Source organism: Sus scrofa, chromosome 12, assembly GCF_054392235.1.
Source record: "Sus scrofa isolate SSC_HxYL_T2T_F1_AM1 chromosome 12, Sscrofa_HxYL_maternal_Yorkshire_Landrace_v2.0, whole genome shotgun sequence".
Lineage (NCBI taxonomy): Eukaryota > Metazoa > Chordata > Mammalia > Artiodactyla > Suidae > Sus > Sus scrofa.
The window spans coordinates 59,046,831-59,068,875 of NC_139394.1; the positions used below are offsets into that span (position 1 = coordinate 59,046,831).

Sequence of the window (22,045 nt, forward strand, 5' to 3'; positions counted from 1 at the left end):
TCACGCTGTCGGCTCACCAGGGCTGTCAGCTGAAGCTGCCTGCCCTCTAAGCTACATGGTCATCTACTTGTGTGATTGGCTTATTGGATCAAATGGCAGGACTTTCTGTTGGTCACTCACCTTTCTGATGTGACTCACCACTCCTGCCTGACAGTATCTTTCTGGAATCCCATACCATCATGAAACACTTTTGGTATCACTCCAAGTTCCAGGTCAGTCCTAATCTCATCCCAATCAACCCAAGAGGCCAAGTGAGTAAAAAGACTTGCTCCGTCAGGGCCTCCCAACGTTTCCCTCTGCTCCAAAGGATGGGGAGGCTGCGAGGGAAAAATCATACAATCGTCCAAAGGTATTAAGAGGTTCTTAACCTCGAGTCCGCAGACTCAAGTTCAAGCCTCACAAGACCCCTGAAATCTATCAAAATGTTGGACAGGTTTTTTTTTTTTTTTTTTCCCCCTCACCTGCTTTCCAAGGAGAACACTCACAACTTTCTTCGGATTCTAAAAGGGATCTATCTTCGTCCTAAAAGATTGATCACTGATAGTGGAGGGCAGATACTAGCCCTTTCAGCCCCCCGCCAGGATTTACTAGAATCAAATAGCTGAGATTCTTCAGACACTAGTGGTTACGATACAAAGGAGGACAAGCCCTCATGCCCTGGAGCATGGGTCTCGGACTGTGGCGGCGGCAGCGGCAGCATCTAACAAACTTGTTCTTAAAAGGGAGATTGGCGGGTCCCCCTCCCAGAGTATCTGATTCAGTAGGTCTGGAGCCTGAGAATCCGCGTTCCTAGCAAGTCCCAGGTGCTACCAGGGACTTGCTGAGTCCTGGGACCCCACTTTGAGAACCACGGCTCCACAGTTCTCTGCTTGCCATGGTGAATCACTACTACTACCAGGTATATAGGTGTTTAAAAAAAAAGGGTTGAAAAACCAATGTTTCAGACAAATTTGTAACCAGATTTAAAGAATATGCTAACCCTTGAGGGACTATAAACTTGGATCACAAAATCATAAAACGCCCCCCAAAAACCACAAAACATGCAACATTAAGACTTCTCACGGAGTTCCCGTCGTGACTCAGTGGTTAACAAATCCAACTAGGAACCATGAGGTTGCGGGTTCGGTCCCTGCCCTTGCTCAGTGGGTTAAGGATCCTGCGCTGCCGTGAGCTGTGGGGTAGGTCACTAGTGCAGTTCAGATCTGGCGTTGCTGTGGCTCTGGTGTAGGCCAGCGGCTACAGCTCTAATTTGACCCCTAGCCTGGGAGCCTCCATATGGCGCGGGAGCGGCCCAAGAAATAGCAAAAAAAAAAAAAAAAAAAAAAAAAAAAGACTTCTACCAACAGAACTGCTAAAGTGCTTTCTAGCTAAATTTGCAGTGGCCTCCTCAGGCATCCAGGTGGGAGAGGGCAGCAGAGACAACACTCACACACACAGGTACCTTCTGTAGAATGGTTTCAAAAGCCCATCACAGACAAAAAAATAAAATAAAATAGAATAAAATAAAAATAAAGGAGTTCCCGTCGTGGCGCAGTGGTTAATGAATCCGACTAGGAACCATGAGGTTGTGGGTTCGGTCCTTGCCCCTGCTCAGTGGGTTAAGGATCCGGCGTTGCCGTGAGCTGTGGTGTAGGTCACAGACGCGGCTCAGATCCCGAGTTGCTGTGGCTGTGGTGTAGGCCGGTGGCTACAGCTCCGATTGGACCCCTAGCCTGGGAACCTCCATATGCCGCGGGAGCAGCCCAAGAAATGGCAGAAAGACCAAAAAAAAAAAAAAAAGCCCATCACTTCTCCATTCTGCACGAATAAGGCTAAGAACCAGTTTTGTGTCTTCCCAACCTACATACCACCCTTCTGCGGGGAAGAAGGGAGAACGGCCTGGATGGATTTGGGCCACACGCGCTGCTTAGGAAGGACCGTCTCTTCAAAGAGAAAATATCCCACTACAACAAAACATGCTAACAAGTTACTCTTATCATTCTTATTAATACAACATACAACACTTTTGGAAACTGTCTGCTGCCTGTAGGCACAGACACATTTCTTCAATTTTACATTGAGCATATAATACGCTTAGATTTGGCAAGTGACTATAAATTAGGATAACTTAACGGGTCATTTTGAGGGCAGGTCTTTTCTTTTTTTTCAGGAAATTATGGGTTTAACATTGATTTGATCAAATCAACACATTTTAAATTTATTGGTACATACTTTTTTGAGATGGAGAAACACATGTAATTTAATCTAAGGGGAAAAAAAACCTCAATAAATCACAAAAAGTATAATTACAAAATGCCCCCGAGTTTTAGGCGGGGACAATGACATATATGCTTTATTTCGTTTTAAAAGGAATAAATGGGTGTTTCCCAGTGGCCTAGCATTTAAGGGCCCGGCATTGTCACTGCTGGGGCACAGGTCTGATCACCGGCCTGGGAGCTTCCTCGTGGACAAGAAAAGAAAAAGGAACAAGTATTTTGGGGCTTCACTGGGTAGTGGGATTACAAGCTGCTTTTACCTTTTATTTTTCTAGAGTTGTCTACAACTGACTAAACACTGTGAGGGTGGTATCCTGTCCTTGCTATGTGGTGAGTTTCCTCCCTGGTCCACGGGAGGGGAGCTACATGCCTACCCAGGATAAGACACCAATACTTTCTACCCTCAGGACAAGCTGCAGCCTCTCCACAACCAACAATCCACCATGCCTGCAAATCCCGACCCAAACGCCACCCTTTCAGAAATTCTTTTCGGGTCACCCCAGGCAATTCAATCCTCCTTCTGCTAAAATTGTGTACTGCTCTTCTGGCATTCTCCATCCCCTGACCCGCACACCGTCCCTGTCCGCACCTAGTAGGTGCTCAAATCCTTATTTAGTTGACAGAGAATCCCTGAGGCCAGGGAAGATGTTTTGTTCCTTTTAACTCTTGGCTTGGGGTTGCCAAAAATGTTGTATTTTTTTTTTCATTCCATTGTACTGTTGGTGCCCAATCTTGATAATGTTGGTATTTACCAGGGAAACCACTCCCAAATGCTTTGCCTTGAGGAAAGGATACTAGGAAAAATTTTAAAACAGCAAAATACAGTCGTTGCATGTCGTGACTTACAGCCAGGCACTATTCTAAGCGGTTTATGTATTTGTCGACTCTTAATGCGCAAAACAGCCCCACCAGACAGGGGCTATGAATATCTTCATTTTACAGATGAGGAACTGAGGCACAGAGAAAGCCAAGAACCAGCCCAAGGTCACAGGGCTGGGAGACCAGCTCCAGAGCTACCAGGATGGAAGGTGAGAGGGCGGAATTCTAAAGGCAGGCAGCACCCCACGCACTGCCTCACCATCAGTCATCAATCACGGCGCCCAAAGCCGAGGCTCAGGCCATGAACACACCAGCACAATGTGGCAAAAGCTGTCTATTTTACAGGAAAAAATACCTCTATTAGGAAAAAAAGGAATAAAGAGGAACCTCTTTGTAAAAGACATAATCGGAAGGTTCTGGGTGTCACCTGCAATACCTGCCTAATTCTAGTTAAGTCATTTCTCTGTGCTCGAATTAGCCCCCGACGGAGCCAAAGCCCCATCCCCTGCATTGGTTTCAGACACACACACACCCCTACATCCCTGGGGTTCCCCCCCCCCCCGGTGGGGGGCATGGTTGACTTTCAATGAAATACCACCCCGCCAACTTCCCCACTGCCTCCCAGCACCTACCATAGGTTACAGACACAGGCGAACAGTTTGATGAATATCTTACAAAGAAACAGCCAAACGAGAAGGATGGATAAAATATCCATGAGAGCGCATCTCTCCAAGTCAGATAAACTTATACAGAATTGTCCCAATTTGTGTAACGCGACCACTGAGGTCACTTATATTACACAGACCTGCAAGTCTGTTAATTTATCAAAATTCTGTTGAAACAAAAATGAGCAGAAACACAAACTAAGTGCCACAGGGCACCAGTGAGATTCATGGCCCACGCCATCTCTCAGTTAATGTCTGTGTACTGTGTTAGCTATTTCTCAAACACGGAGCCAGCACCAAGCATTTCTATTCTTCCTATAGGACAACAAAGTCCACCCTCCGCCGCCGAAGCCTACATCCTTTCACCACACCACGTGCCCTTCAAAATTTCTTCCATCTCACCTTCCAGCCAGCGGGTCTCTGCTGACATGATTTCCCTGAGGAGCGCAAATAAAAAGCCAAGCTCTGGGGTCACATCCCTTTGCTGCGAAAGCCGCTGCTAGAGCACACAATTACACCATATGCTTTCTCCAGATAAGGATGGGGAAGAACGGAATTTCAGATGCAGAAGTGAGGAGATGCATAAAATGGCCACTTTTCCAGAATCCCTGACAGCCAGGGCATACTTAAACATCAAAAGCACTGCGACTAACGGAGCCCTTAATAAGGGCGGATTGATGAAAGAAATAACACAATAGATAGATTAAAGTTTGCCAGAGTGAGATACTCTCCAGAATAATTAAGCCTGACTCAAAGAATGCTCAGTTTCAATATTAAAAAGCAAAATCTCAGCAAAGCTGAAGTATTATATTTAGTATTATATTATTCAGCGAAAACAGCAGTCTTTGTTTCATGTGCAGTCTGGATGCACCCCGCCTGCCTTCCCCTACCCCACCCCACCCCACCCCCCTTGCATCAACCGCAGTGATCTCCAAGGGAGCTGCAGAGGCCCCAAGGAACAGAGATAACGGTCATAGTCAGAGGCCACGTTACCCAAAACTCACCAGCTGAGCCCAGACCCGCCGAATCGCCAACCTCCTTCCTAAGGCCCCAGTTCCCAGGCAGGCCGGGCTGGGGGCCTCCCGGGTCCCCGGGCCGCATCCGCCTACCGCAGGCCCACAAAGCCCCCGCGGACGCCGGGACTCCGTGCCTTCAACTTCCCTCCGACCCCATTCCAGGCCGATTTTACGGGATCAGGGTGTGACCCCCCCCAACTGTAGGAGGCAAGGAAGCGACTCTGCGGCGAGCCTTGCCCAGATCACTTACACAATAAAGGGATCCCGAGGCGAGGGCTGACCCTCCCCCCCCGCCGCCCTGCTGCAGCGCGCCCCCGCCACATTTCCCGCCTCGCCCCCCCAAACCGCCCGGGCCTGGCCGGGCGTCCACTCCCGGCCCCCGCCGGCCCCGGAGCGCCTGGTAAGACGCCCCCACCCTCCCTCCCTGCTCCCCCGGGACCAGCGGAGCCCGACCCTTCCCACGCCGGCGGCAGGCAGCTCAGACCCTCACCCTCCGCGCGCTTCCCCGGCAGTGCGCAACCCTGCCCTCCGGTCCCTCCACCACCAAGTCCCGGCGCTGCCCGCCTTCCGAGCCCTCGGCGAGCCCCTCTCCGCACTCGGGGTGCCGGACCCGGCCTCACCCACCCAGCAACCCATCCAGGGGTCCTTCCCGTCCGGCGCCCCCACCCCCACCCCCAACCGGGATGGCGCTTTCCAGCCCGCCCCAGGACTCCCTCCCCTCCTGGGAGGCAGGCACAGACTCGCTGGACCCTCCGGGACCCCCACGAGGGCAACGAGTCTCCCCAACCCCACGTCCCACGGATCCCGCACGCCGAGTACCAGGTCCGCACATGCCCACCTCTAGAGCTCCATCCCCAGGGGTCATCTTCCCGCACACCCAGGCCTTGATCCCTGCATGGGTCTCACTCTCCAGGACCTCATTCGCCGACCCTCCAGGGGTCTCTCCACCCACTGGGGTCCCGTCAGTCACCCCCAAGGTCCTTCCTCGCACGAATCTACCGCCCCCGCAGCACAAGCCCTCCGCCCAGAGCCCCTTCCATCTTCCCCAGCTCCGGCTGCGGCTCCGTCCCTGCCCTCCAGAGTGGCCCGGGCCCTCAGCCCGGGATCCTTCCCTCTCCTACAAGCCGTCCGCAGGTCCCCGGCTGCCGCACTCGGACCCGGGCAGCCGCACCTCTCACCTTCAGCCGAAGATGGTGGCTCCGGCGCACGTCCCCAGCCGCGACCACGGATCCGGCGCCTCAGTCCCAAACCCACCGCTGCCTCCGCCGGGCTCCTTTAGCACTGCTGCTCCGGGCTGCCCCACCCACTCCCACCCTCATTGGGCCAGCTCCACGCCCGTCACCACCGCCCCCAGACCCACTGGTCGGTTTGAGCGCCCATCTCCAAGGGAAGACGTTAGCAACCCGAACGAAGCTACCTTCCCCCGAGCTCCACTCCCTCCACCCACCTGAAATGCTGCTCATTGGCTCCCGCTCCCGGCCCGGGCCGCCGGGGCCCCCATCTCATAGGCTGCGACGCACGCCCGTCAGAGATTCCGGGAGGTGCGGCCGGGGCAATCGCGGGCGATTGGCTGGCTCGGTCGGAGATGGACAGCTGAGGCCGGCTGGGCGCCCAGCGATCCCTCCGGGCAGCGGGTGCGGACCCCGCAGCGGCCTCGGCTGTGCGGACTGCCGGGCAGGTGTGCGGCGGCAGGAGCCGGTGTTCCGCCTAGACGCGTCTCGCCCTGGCGTCAGGCCGCCGCGGCAGCCCTCTCGAGCGCCTCGCCGCCTCTTCTGCCTGTCGCAGCCGCCGTGCCCCGCAGCCGCACCGGCTTCCACCGCGGAGTCGCGGGCCCCCGGAGGCTGCCTGCAGGGGCGGGGCCGGAGCGCGGTCCAGAGGCCTGACGTCACCCCCGGGGCTGCAGGGGGCGGGGGCCGCGGCTCTGCGGCTCACCTGCAGTGGGGGAGGGGAGGCCGGGCTCGGGGTGCAGCTCTGCCCATGCGCACCGGCCCTGCCGCGGCCCGGGCTGCGGTCCGCGCTCCGGCCACTGTCGCGACCCCGGACCCGAGCTGACCCTGCCCGGTTCCGCTGAGCGGCGGGCGCCGGACGGCTTCCTCCGCCGCTGCGGTTTTGGAGTTTGAGAGCGCAGGGGCCTCCCTACCCGGCCTCCTGGCTGGGCTGAGATTCCAGAACATTGAGAAGCGAACCCGCCTTGGAGAGAGAGGACTTGGGAGAAGGACTTCGCCTCATTCGTTCGTTCGTTCGTTCGTTCATTAATTCGAGTGCCCTACTTGAGAGGGGCTATGACGAGGTTCTGCAGGGCTGTCTTATGCCCCAGGGCCTATTAAATTTTCCTAAAGGAAAAAAGAAAGGACGCCAAAGGACACAAAATAAGGAAAGGAAACCAGAAAAATCAAAGTTAATAAAGAGTTAATGAAATGGCCGCACTATCGAGTCAACTGCAACACAACTGTTAAATAATTGTATATAAATAAAGTTTAAGTCACCAGAATAAAGTGATTTATTACAAAAACTGAAAATTAAAATCTTTTCAGAAAATATTCACAGCAAGATGCAGTTATTTCTTGTTAGATATGGGTGCCTTTTAACACTTATGATGTGATGTAAGTGGCCAAGCCTAGGAAATATCCAGTCAGTTGAAAAATGAATAAAGCGAAAAACAAAACAAGGCAGGAAATGATAAGGAGGGGTTGGTGGAATTCAGAGAAGATTCCAAGGCAGCTGAGTGCAGAGTCTTTCCTGGGGAAGTCCACCTCAGGCCCTGTATTGTCCTTTGTCCTCGTGCATCTGGTCTCCCACCCCCACCTGAGTGCTGCAGTGAGCTGCCCCTTGTCCAGGTGTCTTGTGACTTGGCTCCACAAAGAAGTCTGTCCTTCTTAACACAGCCTGGACATGAGCACAAGTTAACTGTACATAGCATGTAATGGTATTCCTCTTCTGAATTCAAAAACAAAACAAAACAAAAACGAAATGCTTTTTAGAGAAGACCAAACACTCCATCTCAAACGCCTGAGTCTCAGCTTTGCCAGCCACCGAAGTCATTTCTGAATGCAGTGTTGCATGCAGAGAGCTTTCAAACACAAACAGCCACCAAGTCCGTGGTTTCCCATAATTTTATAACAAACTCAGTGGACCATCAGAAGAAGAAGGCAGGAAGCTCACCAGAATCCAACGTCACAAAGATGTCAGCCCCGACGAGAAATCAATAATAAAGAGACTGTCCTTAAATGCATGTCTAGCCATGGCATCTGTCCAGCCCTTGGGCCGTACGTTTTCACCCGTCTGCTAAATGTCCTACCTGGATGAATGGGCAACTGCAAAAGCAGAACGTCCCACACCTGTGTTCTTCCCACTTCCACTTCACCCATCCACCCCAAACCTCTTTCTTCCCAACTGCCCTTTGTCTGTAATGAAACCAGCCCCGAGACTTCTTGAACTCCTGCCTCTCCCCTGCTCCCACATTGTACCCTCCTCTACTTTGACCATCCAGCCATCCCGGCTCTTCTGACTCCACTCTCATCATACGTAGCTCCAATCCCAGAGCCTGCTGCCATTCTGATCCAAAAAACATAGGATTTTGGATCACAAAGACCTGGCTTTGAATCTGTCTTTGCCACTTGCTAGAGCTTTAATCCTTGGCAAATACCTTCACCTCATCTTAAAAAATAGAAATATCGCTAAAGGACTCATTCAACAAATATGGAACAGGGATGGTTTATGGGGGGGCGGGGGGTTGGGGTGGCATTATGAAAATATAGATTGAAAAAATGTCTTTTTTTTTTTTTTTCCAGTCTACAAGTTCATTACACAAGAGTGAGAAATCTTTGTCCTCTCTCCACAGTAATTTTTGCTGACAGGGTAGGCTGCTTTTACCCCCCAAAGAAAAAGGTCACAGACCATTGTTTTGCAGAGTCTAGGTCACAAGTCCAAACTCATTCCCTAAGGGCCGTTCCAGCCCTTGAACCTTTTTTTTGTTCTAAGCTGTTTTGTTCCATCTGTACAGGGCTGATATGAAGTCTCTTTTTATACATTTGAGTGAATTCCAACATTGAAAAATCAAGAGCTATCCAATATCATTAGCTGTGAGGGAACTGCAAATCAAAGCCATAATGAGAAACCACTTCACACCCACTAAAATGACTATAATCAAAAAGGCAGACAATAACAAATGTTGGCGAGGATGTAGAGAAACAGGAACCCTCAGTCATTTCTGGCAGGAACGGAAAATGGTGCAGCCGCTCTGGAGAGCAGTTTGCCCGTTTCTTAAAAGTTAAACATGAATTTGTCATGTAACTCAAAGTTCTCTCCCCTTGGGTATCCACCAAAAAACAAAAGCAAAGAGTAAAACATATATGGACACAAAAACTTGCACACAAATGTTCATCGCAGCATTAATGCATAATAACAAACCAAAAAAAAGGAACGTCCATTCGTTGGTGAAGGGGTGGCCCAAGCGTGATACTTACATGCAATGGAATACTATTCAGCGATTAAAAGGAACAAACTCCAGATTTGTGCAACAGCCTTGAAAACATCATGTTCAGTGAAAGAAGCCACACACAGAGTTCACATATTGTATCATTTCAGTTATAGGAAATGTCCACAGGAGTTCCCATTGTGGTGCAGTGGAAACGAATCTGGCTAGTATCCATGAGGATGTGGGTTTGATCCCTGGCCTTGCTCAGTGGGTCAGGGATCTGGCCTTGCTGTGAGCTGTGATGTAAGTTGCACATGCAGCCCGGATCCCGTGTCGCTGTGGCTGTGGCGTAGGCCGGCAGCTGTAACTCTGATACGACCCCTAGCCTGGGAACTTCCATATGCTGAGGGTGAGGCCCTAAAAAGCAAAAAAAAAAAAAAAAAAAAAAAAGAAAGAAAGAAATATCTACAAAAAGCAAAGCTATAAAGACAGAAAGTAGAATAGTAGTAGCCTGGGTTGAGGGCTACGGTGGGGAGAAGAAAGACAGCACAGGGATTAATAATAAATATACATGTGGGATCTCATTGTGATGAAAAAATGTTCTAAAATTGATTTATTTATCCACAACTGGATAAATTTACTAAGAAGTCATTGACTTTTATACTGTGAATTACATGACTGAAAAATATAGCCCAAGTAGTAATGTTTTCCGAATAAAAAAGGAGTTCCCTAGTGGTCTAGTGGTTAGGATTCGGTGCTGTCACCATTGTGGCCGGGGTTCAATCCCTGGTCTGGGAACTGAGGCCCGGATCAAGCTGCTGGGAGCTGCGGCCAAAAAAAGGGGCAGAGACAAATCTGACTAGCATCCAAGAGGACACAGGATCAATCCCCGCCCTTGCTCAGAGGCTTAAGGATCCTGCAGTGCCATGAGCAGTGGTGTAGGTCGCAGACGGGGCTCGGATCCTGCGTTGCTGTGGCTGTGGTGTAGGCCAGCAGCTACAGCTCTGATTCGACCCCTAGCCTAGGAACTTCCATATCCATAGGTACAGCCCTAAAAAGACAAAAAAAAAAAAAAAAAAAAAAGAGTTATCTCATGAAAATCCAGATTTCTGGCTTTCCTTGAAAAACACGGAAGATCTGGAAGTTTAGCGCCACTGGTGATGGCTTAGTGCCTTAGCCGTCGCTCATTCTTAGACAAAGCACGTTTTCCGGGAGTGGGCCTCGGTCACCGCTACTCCCTGGTGTCTCTTAAAGCCACCTGGCTTTATTCATTGACGTTCTTTGCCTGGTCTTTTTCGGCATCCGCCTGAGTTTTCAATCCCTGCCATGCCTGTTGAGGGATTGTGTGTCAGGTCATTCCAGGGAAATAAGAGGAAGGGACGTCTTTTGGAGGTGAAGAGCTGTTTCCTGGACAGTGGTGAAGGAGTACGAGGTTTGGGGTGCCCGGGAGAAGTAGAGACAGGGCTTCCCTTTCAACATGATTCCTGGAAGTGTTAGGACTTTGGGATGCAGACTCCCGGGTTGCCCACGTGGGACAATAATTCCTGCCTTGACAGGTGCTCAACTGTGGCATCTCGAAACCGAAGGAGGAATGGCTAAAAACAAACAAAATTCCAAAGAGCTGAGAAAGAAGGACCCTTCCAGAATTTGCTGAATCTCTGGAGTTGGGGCAGAGGGGGAACAAAACAGAAGAGTTTCCTGAAAATGACTAATTTGAGATTTCTCACCAACCACGCAGGATAAGGCTAAATCAGATTTAATTTGATTTAGAAAAATGAAGGCATGATAGTCCTTGCATCCCATGGTCTTAGAGCAAGTCACACCTGTGACAAATGCGTACTGAGGGTCTTTTATGTCTAAGGATTGTGCCAGGTGCTGTGGAAACGCCTATATCCACCTAGGTGAGGTCCCGACCCTGAGGGGACATACGGTCCAGCTGGAAATATAAGCAAATAGGCCGGTAATTATAATAGAGCGAGTGTTTTTTGTCTGGTGTCCATGGAAACCCAAAGAGTATTAGGGGTCCCGGAGTTCCCTTGGGGTGCAGTGGATTAAGGGTCTGGTGTTATCACTGCCTTGGCACCGTTCGATACCTAGCCAGGGAACTTCCACATGCCAGGGCCAAAAAAAAAAAAAAAAAAGAGTACTAGGGGTCTTATAAAATCTCTAAGACTATATGCAAAATGTATTATATTCTCTTATTTCACCCCTGAGGACAAGATCTACGGTTTTTAGTAGATTAGTCGTAGAGGTCTCTGATCCAAAAAGATGGCAAGAATGCAACATAGCATGTTAAGCATTACATGATGGAAAGGACGTGAGATCCAGGACCACATAAGGACACTTAGCCCAGAACGGTGGCACCGGTGAGGAGTTGGGAAGTTCCAGAAAGTCTCCCTAGAGAAAGTCGTATTGAAAATATAATCCGAAGAATAAGGCATTAACCAGACAAACAGAGGAAAAGAGTTTCAGAGAAAAGAGCACATAAACAGGGCTTTCCAAGGTCAGAAAGAAGTTCAGAATGGAGCAAAGCTCCAGTCCAGCCACTAAGCATGTCACTGAGCATGACATATGGGACTGAGGGGGTAGCCAGGGACCAGATCACATGTGTGAACCACAGAGCAGAGTTTAGATTTTATCTGGACGACAGTGGGAAACTATGGGAGGGTTTTAATTCAGGAGTTCCCATTGTGGCTCAGTGGGTTAAGGACCCAATGTTGTCTCTGTGAAGATGCAGGTTCGATCCCTGGCCTTGCTCAGTAGGTTAAGGATCCAGCATTGCTCTAAGCTACATGGTAGGTCACAGATGTGGCTCAGATCCGGTGTGGCTATGGCTGTGGCTGTGGCATGCGCTGGCAGCTGCAGCTCCAATTTGACCCCTCACCTGGGAACATCCATAAGCTGCAGGTGAGGCAGTAAAGAAAGGGAAAAAAGAACAAAATGATTACGTTTGTGTTTTAGAAGGCTCCCTCTGGTCATAAGGTAGAGAATGGATTAAAGTGGGGCGGGGGAGGAGTTCCCGTTGTGGCTCAGTGGTTAACGAATCCAACCAGGAACCATGAGGTTGCGGGTTCGATCCCTGGCCTCGCTCAGTGGGTTAAGGATCTGGCGTTGCCGTGGCTGTGGTGTAGGTTGCAGACGCGTAAGCCGGTGGCTACAGGTCCGATCAGACCCCTGGCCTGGGAACCTCCGTATGCCAAGAGAAGCGGCCCTAGAAAAGACAAAAAGATGAAAAAATAATAATAAAAATTAAAAATAAAAGAAATACAGTGGGGCGGGGGGTGGGGGGAGCCAGTTAAGAGGCTGTAACAAATCGTCCAACTGAGAGATGATGGGACTTGGTCTAACCAGGCTGGAACATGCGGTCAGATGGCGGTGATGGCTGGGGTAAGGATTAAGTGAGATCTTGAAAGAGCCAAAGCAATAAAGCCTCGAAAGCGCATCAGGATACAAACGGGGCCCAGCGTGAGGCTCGACGTATTAGGCATCGATCCCCTTTCTCCAGTTCTCATGGCCTCTTGAGTTAAAAACAATCCCTGCTCTATCCCGTGCGCATGTTTACAACAGCCCTGCTAAAAACACTTTGTATGTTTTCATCTCCATTCCTTTCGCCTCCTTCAAAACCAGTGCTGCCCCACAGAGCAAGAGCCACCAAGGCAAGCCAGGGATGTAAATGCAAACCTTCTAGGGGCTACATTTTAAAAGTAAGGCAAAATACTTGAAATTAATTTTAATAACATATTAACCCAATATAAAAAACATTACATGTCCACACTGGAGGCAAACAGCTGGCGAATTCTGAAGTCTGGTCAATGCTTAGAGATGAAAACAGGGTCATTGGTCTCGGAGTATCTGCTGGTCCCTGGGGGATCAGACCCGTGGGAAGATGGGAAGATGGGGCATCATGTTTTGGTGCTGAGGGCCCTGCTTTGAAATCAAGCCCAGAGGCCCCGTTGTGACGCAGGGGAAACGAATCTGGCTAGTATCCGTGAGGACACGGGTTCATGCCCCGGGCTTGCTCAGTGGGTTAAGAATCCAGCTTTGCTGTGAGCTGTGGTGTAGGTTAGATTAGACCCCTAGCCTGGGAACCTCCATATGCCACGCGTGTGGCCCTAGATAAGACAAAGAGACAAAAAAAAAAAAAAAAAAAAAAGTCCACAAGATGTAGCTTGGGAAAAAAAAGACAGAAAGAAAAAGAAATGTACGCTGACATATATACAGATCAAAGGATACAGTCTAGAATTTACTTTTTTTTTTTTTCTTTTTTTTTTTGCTATTTCTTTGGGCCGCTCGCGTGGCATATGGAGGTTCCCAGGCTAGGGGTCGAATCGGAGCTATAGCCACCGGCCTACGCCAGAGCCACAGCAACTCGGGATCCGAGCCGCGTCTGCAACCTACACCACAGCTCACGGCAACACCGGATCGTTAACCCACTGAGCAAGGGCAGGGACCGAACCCGCAACCTCATGGTTTCTAGTCGGATTCGTTAACCACTGCGCCACAATGGGAACTCCTAGAATTTACTTTAAAATGATATAAAAGGAGTCGTCATGGCTCCGTGGGTTAAGGATCCAGCGTTGTCCCTGCTGTGGCTCTGGTTACAGCTGTGGCGTGGGTTCAGTTCCTGGCTTGGGAACTTCCACAGGCCTTGGGTGTGGCCAACAAATAAATACAATGGTGTAAAAGAGGGGAACTGGAGAGGGTGCAGGTGAAAGGAGTTGGGCCGTGAATTGGTGAGGTTGGGTGATGGGGACTGGGGAGTCCGCTTTCATCTTGGTCCAGTCAGGCTGCTATAAAAGAACTTCATGTAACTGATGGCTTCTAAACAACAGAAATTCATTTCTTATAGTTCTGGAGGCTTTGAAGTCCAAGATCAAGGTGCTGGCGCTTTCAGGGTCTGATGCGGGCAGGATCCTGGTTTAGAGATGGCTGTGTCCTGGCTGCATCCTCACATTTAGGGCTGCACCCTCAGCCCACCGAGGTTCTCAGGCCAGGGGCCGAATCGGAGCTACAGCTGCCAGCCTACCCCACAGGGACACGGGATCTGAGCCGTTGTCTGTGACCTACACCACAGCTCAGGGCAATGCTGGCTGCCCGACCCACTGAGCGAGGCCAGGGATCGAACCTGTATTTTCATGGGTAAAAGTCAGATTCATTTCCGTTGCACCACGACAGGAACTCCCACTTTATGCCTTTTTAACTAGGGACTTAAGTGTGGCCTGACCAGGGAACAGAATCAAGAGGCGGTATTCAGATTTGCGCAGCTGCCAAAAATCTTAGGGTGTTTTTGAGGCATCTGCAGCAGAGCCTAGAACACCAACTGAGTTCTTTACTAGAAAGAGTTAAGTCCTTGATATCCTACAGCGCTGTACTCTTCTGGATCCAACAGGGCCGCAAAAATTAGACCCGCCAGGGCTAGTGACATCCTACAGCCCTCTGGGGTGCTAGCTGGGCTCTCTTGATACTCTTCTACATGAGAATGGATCCGTCGTCTTGGCAGAAGATGCAGCCTCTTCCATCATGGGACGCAGGGGCCATGGCAAGGCTCCCTTTGCCCAAAACCCCTTTCCCAGGAGCACTGGCCACCTTGCTGCCTAAAACTTCCCACCCCTCAAGGGACCTGTCTGCATGGACCACAGCAATGCACAGTCACCATAGGCTGCGCCCGAGAGAAGGAAGGTGATTCTCTCCAAGATCCTATTTGTACCTAAGCTTGAAGTTCCTAGTCAAGTGGGCGAATTTTCTTTGTGGAAGGAGTAGGAGTCCGGCCACAGGTGTCTGGGGAGCCATCAAAGGGACTGCCGGCTGCTGTGTCAGGGAGATGTGTTGAAATTCTTTAATGTGAGAAATACACTGGGAAGCTCAAGCCACCACCCTCATTCTCCCCAGTCTGATTTATTTTTTTATTTTGTCTTTTGTCTTTTCGGCTATGTGGAGGTTCCCAGGCTAGGAGCCGAAGTGGAGCTGTAGCTGCCGGCCTATACCACAGCCACAGCAACACAGAATTGGAGCCTCGTCTGTGACCTACACCACAGCTCACGGCAACGCCCGGATCCTTAACCCACGGAGCAAGGCCAGAGATTGAACCCATGTCCTCGTGGTTACTAATCGGGTTCATTAACTGCTGAACTATGACGGGAACCCCGCCAATTTCATTTTTTAAATTGTTTTTATTTTTAGCTTTTGGCCGCACTTGTGGCCGGAGGAAGTTCTTGGGGCCAGGGGTTGAACTCACACCATATCAGTGACCACATCGGATCTTTAATCCATTGAGCCACAAGGGAATGCCTCCTCTCCCCAGTTTTAGACTCAAGTTTCACGGTTAGTTGTGCAGCGTTTTGGGTTCACTAGGAAAGGGTGGTTCCTGATCTGTCCTTAGATATTCTCATAAAAGGAGATTTCTCAATTTCCGCCTATTGAACATACTGACGGGGGTGGGTCACTGATAAGAGCATCGCTTTCCCTCCCAGGTATGTGAAAGTTGGCCGGTGGGAAACCCAGAGGTCCTGCCCAGAAACCCGCTTTCTCAAAGGGGCTCCAGACCCTGCATCTGCCGTTGAGACGGATGCTTGGGAATCACAGACTCCGGACCTCTACAGAAGGAAGAGGCTGGAGAAGCCACGCAGCCATCATTTCCCACACGAGATACTGGGTTGGGGACTGGCCCAAGAGCACAGAGCAAATCCGTGCAGAGTTAGGTCTCAGCCCTAAGTCACCTGTCTTCTCCCCAGCCAAGGTTTTCTGTGTGTCATCGCGGTTATCTGCAGCCACTGCGCGGTGCAGCTACTGTGTTCAGCACTCCTACTGAGTGCGGAGAAAAATAATACAGAGCATCTCCAGAAGGGCTGTGGAACTCAGAAGATGCTGGTGTGTTTAGGTGGGGGTAGGGGGAGGAGTGGGAAAGAACTCATGGGAATAGGGCTTGTGCTCAGCCTGGACAGAAGCGGGGGGAGGATGGCACAGAGTAGCAAGATAATGGGGAGATAGATCTAGGAGCCTCAGGGAGATTTGAGTAAAGGGATGCCCATTCTTTTCCCCAAACATCCATTCGCAAACCATGGAGCCCTCCCATTGCCTTCTCCTCCCCACTGTGCCCGACAGCCTGTGAAAATGTCTACAGCTTCTTCCAGGTCCCTAACAGAAGGGCCAGAGGCATGGCTCAAGCTAGAGCAGGTAGGCTCTAGAGGACATCTGTGGCAGTGATCAAAGAGAGAGGCTTTGGAGACACAGCCTGAGTTCAAATCCCAGCTCAGGAGGGACTTGACCTTGAACAACAGGTCACTGAAGCTCTCTGGGTCTCCACTTCCTTCCCACCTGTCAGGACTATGACGCGGGTTCAGGAGCCTCTGCGCTAAGCAGTAAGCACGGTGCCTGGTGCGCAGGGAACCCCTTACTAAGTGGCAGCTACTGTTCTGGTGCTTTGTCCCTGTCTCCCTCGTCCTGGCATCTGAGTCAACAGGCAGTTGGCCTAGAGACAAAAGCGGTCCCTGGAACATACCTGGAGTCAAGACCTATTAGATGTTTCTCTCTCTTCGCGGCCACATCTTTCATTTCGGGGAAAATCTGGAAGAGCTAAATCGGGCACGGAAACTCTGCATCTGACAAAAGGTATGTGCAAACACATGTTTGCAAATGAGGTCAAGGTTTGAAAATACCCCTTCCCTGACAGATGAGTCAAGCCCCACGCAGTGGTCTTACTATTTACCACGCATGACGGCACATTCTCTCTGAGACCTATAAGGTCGCTTGCCAGGAGTTATATTGGAATGAATTACTCACTGGAAAATGTGGCTGCCTTGCCCAGACGGAGATCTGAACTTGGACTTCCAGGGATTTCACCCAAAATAAGCTAAATTCCTCAGTTATAATTGTCAAAGAAACATAGCCAAGGAATCTGTGTGCCAGACCCGGCACAGGTCTCTGCTGGGAAAGTGTGGGTCCAGACAGGGATGCTCACAGCTCCGAGAAGGAGAGCACAGGACTCTCGTCTGACCCTCCAGGCATGTGTCACAGTCCTGCCAAGGACTGTGGCCAATTGGTTGTCACTCACCCTCTGATTCGGTTATCCTCTCACTCCCTCAGCAACTGTTTTATGATCACCTAGTAATAATAGCTAACAACTGCTTAATACTGCTGCGTGCCAGGCATTGTGCTAAGAACCTTGTATGTGTCCTTTTGAGTCATCGTTTCAGCAGTCCTATGAGACAGGTATCGTTACATAGCAGGAGGTCAACTATGCCCGAGATGTATGGAGAAACATAAATGTCTTATGTCGCCTGTAATTAATCACATCTTCCCAAGTCGCCTGTCCCCTCCGTTCATATGTGATGGGGGTGGAATGAACTAAGTGGCTCATCCAATGGAAATTTCTGTGATCTGATAATTTCTTCTTTTTGCTTTTTTTTTTTTTTTGGCTGCACCAGAAGCACATGGAAGTTCCTGGGCCAGGGATTGAACTGGAGCTGCAGCTGTGATCTGTGGATCTTTAACTGGATCTTTAACCCATGGCACCAGGCTGGGGATGGAACCCACGTCTCTGCAGAGAGGACATCGGAGCCTTAGCCTCCTGTGCCACATTGGGGAACTCCTAAAAATTTCAATAGTCCTCTGACTACTGCACAGGGAAATCTGCTCAATATTCTGTAATAACCCATAAGGGAAAGAAGTCTGAAAAGAATGGATATACGCATACGAATCAGAATCACTGCTGTATATCTGAAATCAACACAACACTGTAAATCAACTATATTCCATAAAATGTTTTAAAACAATAACAGAACATTGTAAATTAATTTTTTTTTTTTACAAATAAAGTACTTTTGAAAAAACTTGTTGAAAAGATTAAGATTAGGAGTTCCCATTGTGGCTCAGCAGTAAAGAACTCAACTAGTAACCACAAGGACATGGGTTCAATCCCTGGCCTCGCTCAATGCGTTAAGGATCTGGCGTTGAGGTGAGTTGTGTAGGTCACAGACATGGCTCGGATTCCGCATTGCTGTGGCTGTGGTGTAGGCCAGCAGCTACAGCTCCGATTTGACCCCTAGCCTAGGAACTTCCATATGCCACAGATACGGCCCCCAAAAGACACACACACACAAATAATAATAGGATCAAATAGCGTCTTGGTTCCAGGTCAAGTTCCCGGATTCAGAATGACAGATGTCATCCAGACTCATTATTTATTGCCTATGATCCCAAAGCAGCTAGTTTGCCTGCTTCAATTTTAAAAAATAAAATAAATAATCCTTTGAGGACATGCTCAGTCTCAGATGACCTGCCTCCCCAACCCCTGCTCCTTCTCCCTCCTCCCCCCAATCTCTCTCCCTCCTTGTGTTGGGGTGTGCGGGGGAGGGTGTATGACTCACTCCACCTTGCAGCTGAGGGTAAGCTTTCAAGTTGCTGGGGCGCTGTCCTCTGGCTTTTGGGGAATGTTCCATATCCTCTCACTGGGGAGTCCCCTGGAGGTTCAGTGGGTTGAGGATCTGGCATTGTCACTGCTGTGGTGCAGGGCGCCGCTGCGGTGCGGGTTTGATCCCTGGCCCTGGGAACTGTCTGCACGTGGTGGGCGTGGCCAAAATAAGTCAATAAATAAATGCCAGCGATGTTCTCTCATTGATACCCAGGTACACACCGCTCTCTTCCTCCTCCTGCCTCCCCAAGAAGATCACACTCCTCAGCCTGGCTTTCAGGTCTCTCCCCACGAAGGGTTGAATTCCCACCTTCCGACTTTGTTGTTGTTGTCTTTTTTTGTCTTTTCTGGCGCCGCACTCACGGCATATGGAGGTTCCCAGGCTAAGGGTCAAATCGGAGCTGTAGCCGCCAGCCTACACCAGAGCCACAGCAACGCGGGATCCGAGCCGTGTCTGTGACCTACACCCCAGCTCACGGCAATGCCAGATCCCCAACCCACTGAGTGAGGCCAGGGATCGAACCTGCAACCTCATGGTTCCTAGTCGGATTCATTAACCACCGAGCCACGACAGGAGCGCCCCACCTTCCAACTTTGTCTCATACGTTTCCAATTTGTTCCTCAAGATCCGGCTTAGATCCAATTGGGCTTTAATAAGGCCTCTGGGGTACCGCAGCCTCATCACTTCCTCTCTCTGATCCTCTGGGGACCATTCCACCTGGCGACCATTCCATAGTCTTTTGACGTCTCTCTTTTCTTACTGTTTCATAAAATTACTTATATCCTTGTTGTTATTTAATCTTCTGAGCTTCTTTAGGGGCATGGATGATGCCTATATTTTGTTTACCGCCCCCCTTCCCACATGTAAACCAGAGTCTATGGAGAAGGATTGTAGCTGTTCACACACAAAAGATTCACATGCCTAGTATATTAGGAGCTTCTAAAAATAGGGAAGAAAATAACCAGAAACACCAGAGGAAAGGGAGCTAGAGATATGAATAGATAATTCACAGAAAAAGAAATGAACAGAGCCCTTAGTCACATGAAAAAAATGCTCCAACTCGCTCGTAATGAGAACATGCAAAATTAAAACTACACAGATAGTCTTCTTAACCTATCAGCCTGGCCCAAACTCAAAAGTTTTACGACACACTCTTGGCAAGGTGGGTGGAAAAACAGGTCGTGTTCAGCATCACCGGGGAACCAGATTTCGTTTTGCAAGAGTCTGTCACCTTTGTGGGGGTCCCGCTGTGGCACAGTGGGTTCAGATTCCTACTGCGGTGCTTCTGGTCACTATGGAGGCTCGGGATCAATCCCCGGCCTGGCACAGTGGGTTAAAGGACCCAACACTGCCACAGCTGCAGCACAGGTGAAGCTATGGCTCAGATTCAGTTTTGGGCCCAGGAACCTCCATATGCCAAGGGTGCCATGCTGGGAGGAAAGATTTGACCAGGTAGTTGGTTTGTCTCTGCCCTAACCTGAGCGCTTTCATTGCTCAGAGGACCCCTATACTTCAAGGCTCTGTCCATTGTTGACAAGGAGAAACATCTCCAGTGTTGGCATAACCCACACCTGGCCATGGCACTGGACCTAGTCAAGGCCAGAGGGCAAGAGCTGAGAAGTATTTCCCTGGCACCTGCAGGGTGTTAACTATGAGAGAGGCCCTGCATCACACTGGGTCAGTGCGAAGTGCGGGGGGACTCGTGTCCGAGGGTTCTTTCTTTCTTTTTTTGTCTTTTTAGAGCTGCACTAGCGGCATATGAACGTTCCCAGGCTAGGGGTCGAATTGGAGCTGTAGCTGCCAGCCTACACCACAGCCACAGCAATGCAAGATCCAAGCCACATCTGCGACCTACACCACAGCTCATGGCAAGGCCAGATCCTTAACCCACTGAGCAAGGCCAGGGATCGAATCCTCTTCCTCATGGATACTAGTTGGGTTTGTTAACCAATGAGCCACGACAGGAACTCCCATGAGTTCTTTAAAGAGGGTATTGTTTATGTCTTGATGCCTGAAGCTCGCCCCCACCCCTTACCCAAAACCATGGATTCTAGAGCGGTGTCCCAAAGTGGGAATTCCTTTTGCCACGTTCTAAGGGATTTCTGCTTTGGAGTCATTGCCAACGAAAAGAGCCAGGTGGAGAAAAGTAGGTACAGAATGTAGAAAAGGACATACCTTAAAAAAAAAGAAAGAAAGAAAAGGACATACTTTTTTTTTTTTTTTGTAAAATATGAAAAGTTAAGCCACACTAATTTTTTAAAAGTATCTACAGGGGGAGTTCCCGTCGTGGCACACTGGTTAACGAATCCGACTAGGAACCATGAGGTTGCGGGTTCGGTCCCTGCCCTTGCTCAGTGGGTTAACGATCCGGCGTTGCCGTGAGCTGTGGTGTAGGTTGCAGACGCAGCTCGGATCCCGAGTTGCTGTGGCTCTGGCGTAGGCTGGTGGCTCCAGCTCCGATTCAACCCCTGGCCTGCGAACCTCCATATGCCGCGGGAGCGGCCCAAGAAATAGCAACAACAACAACAACAACAAAAGACAAAAGACAAAAAATAAATAAATAAATAAATAAATAAATAAAAGTATCTACAGGGAGAGAAAGAAAATAAGCTAGAGACACAAGGATAGAAGCTGGACTTTTTAAACATAGCTTGTTTTGTAGCTCTGACTTTGGAACCATGAGGATATTTTATAGAACTATAACAAATTTAAAGTTTGAGAAAAGGGTCTTCACTAAAAATCTAAAGTGAGTATAAAAAAAAATGAGCCTGGAATTCCCACTGTGGCTCAGCGGTAACAAACCCTACTAGTATCCATGAGGACTCCGGTTCGAACCCTGGACTCGCTCAGTGGGTTAAGGATCCAGCGTTGCCGTGAGCTCTGGTGTAGGTCACAGATGCGGCGCAGATCTTGCGTTGCTGTGGCTGCGGTGTAGGCCGGCAGCTACAGCTCTGATTCGACGCTTAGCCTGGGAACTTCCATATGCCGCAGGTGCAGCCCTAAAAAGACAAAAAAAAAAAAAAAAAAAAAAAGTGAGCCTAACTCTTTATACAATTTGAGGTATAACCACACAGAGAAAAACAATTCCAAGTGACTTTATTTATTTTTTTGTCTTTCCTATGGCACATGGAGGTTCCTAGGCTAGCGGTCTAATCCGAGCTATAGCCACCAGCCTATGCCACAGCCACAACAATGCCAGATCTGAGCCACGTCTGCGACCTACACCACAGCTCACAGCAACGCTGGGTCCTTAACCCACTGAACAAGGCCAGGGATCGAACCTGAAACCTCATGGTTCCTAGTTGGATTCGTTAACCCCTGTGCCACGACGGGAACTCCCCAAGTGACTTTAAAGCACAGAAAAGTTGAGTGTGCATTCCTAGTGGGATAATCCTAAGGGCAAAAAGAACAGTAGAAAGAATGAAAAAAAAAGAAAGGAAGGAAGGAAGGGGGAGAGAGAAGG

General features: G+C 49.7%; 1 protein-coding gene across 15 annotated transcripts in view; it reads right to left on the reverse strand.

Annotated features, from left to right (window-relative positions):
• Window positions 1–6,588, reverse strand: part of MYH10 (myosin heavy chain 10) — a 143,828-nt gene extending 137,240 nt beyond the window's left edge. For 7 of the 15 annotated variants that reach the window (XR_014821829.1, XR_014821828.1, XR_014821827.1 and 4 more), the window contains exon 1: window positions 5,934–6,006. Coding sequence is in view for 4 of the 15 variants with exons in the window: in XM_084986075.1 (XP_084842201.1) it covers window positions 6,203–6,261 (59 nt within the window). In the remaining 11 variants the exon portion in view is untranslated. Of the gene's footprint in view, window positions 1–4,743; window positions 5,056–5,933; window positions 6,007–6,202 lie in introns of those variants that run through there. The other 8 variants (XM_084986075.1, XM_084986071.1, XM_084986072.1 and 5 more) reach the window with 2 other exon arrangements.
• Between the last annotated feature and the right edge of the window lie 15,457 nt (window positions 6,589–22,045).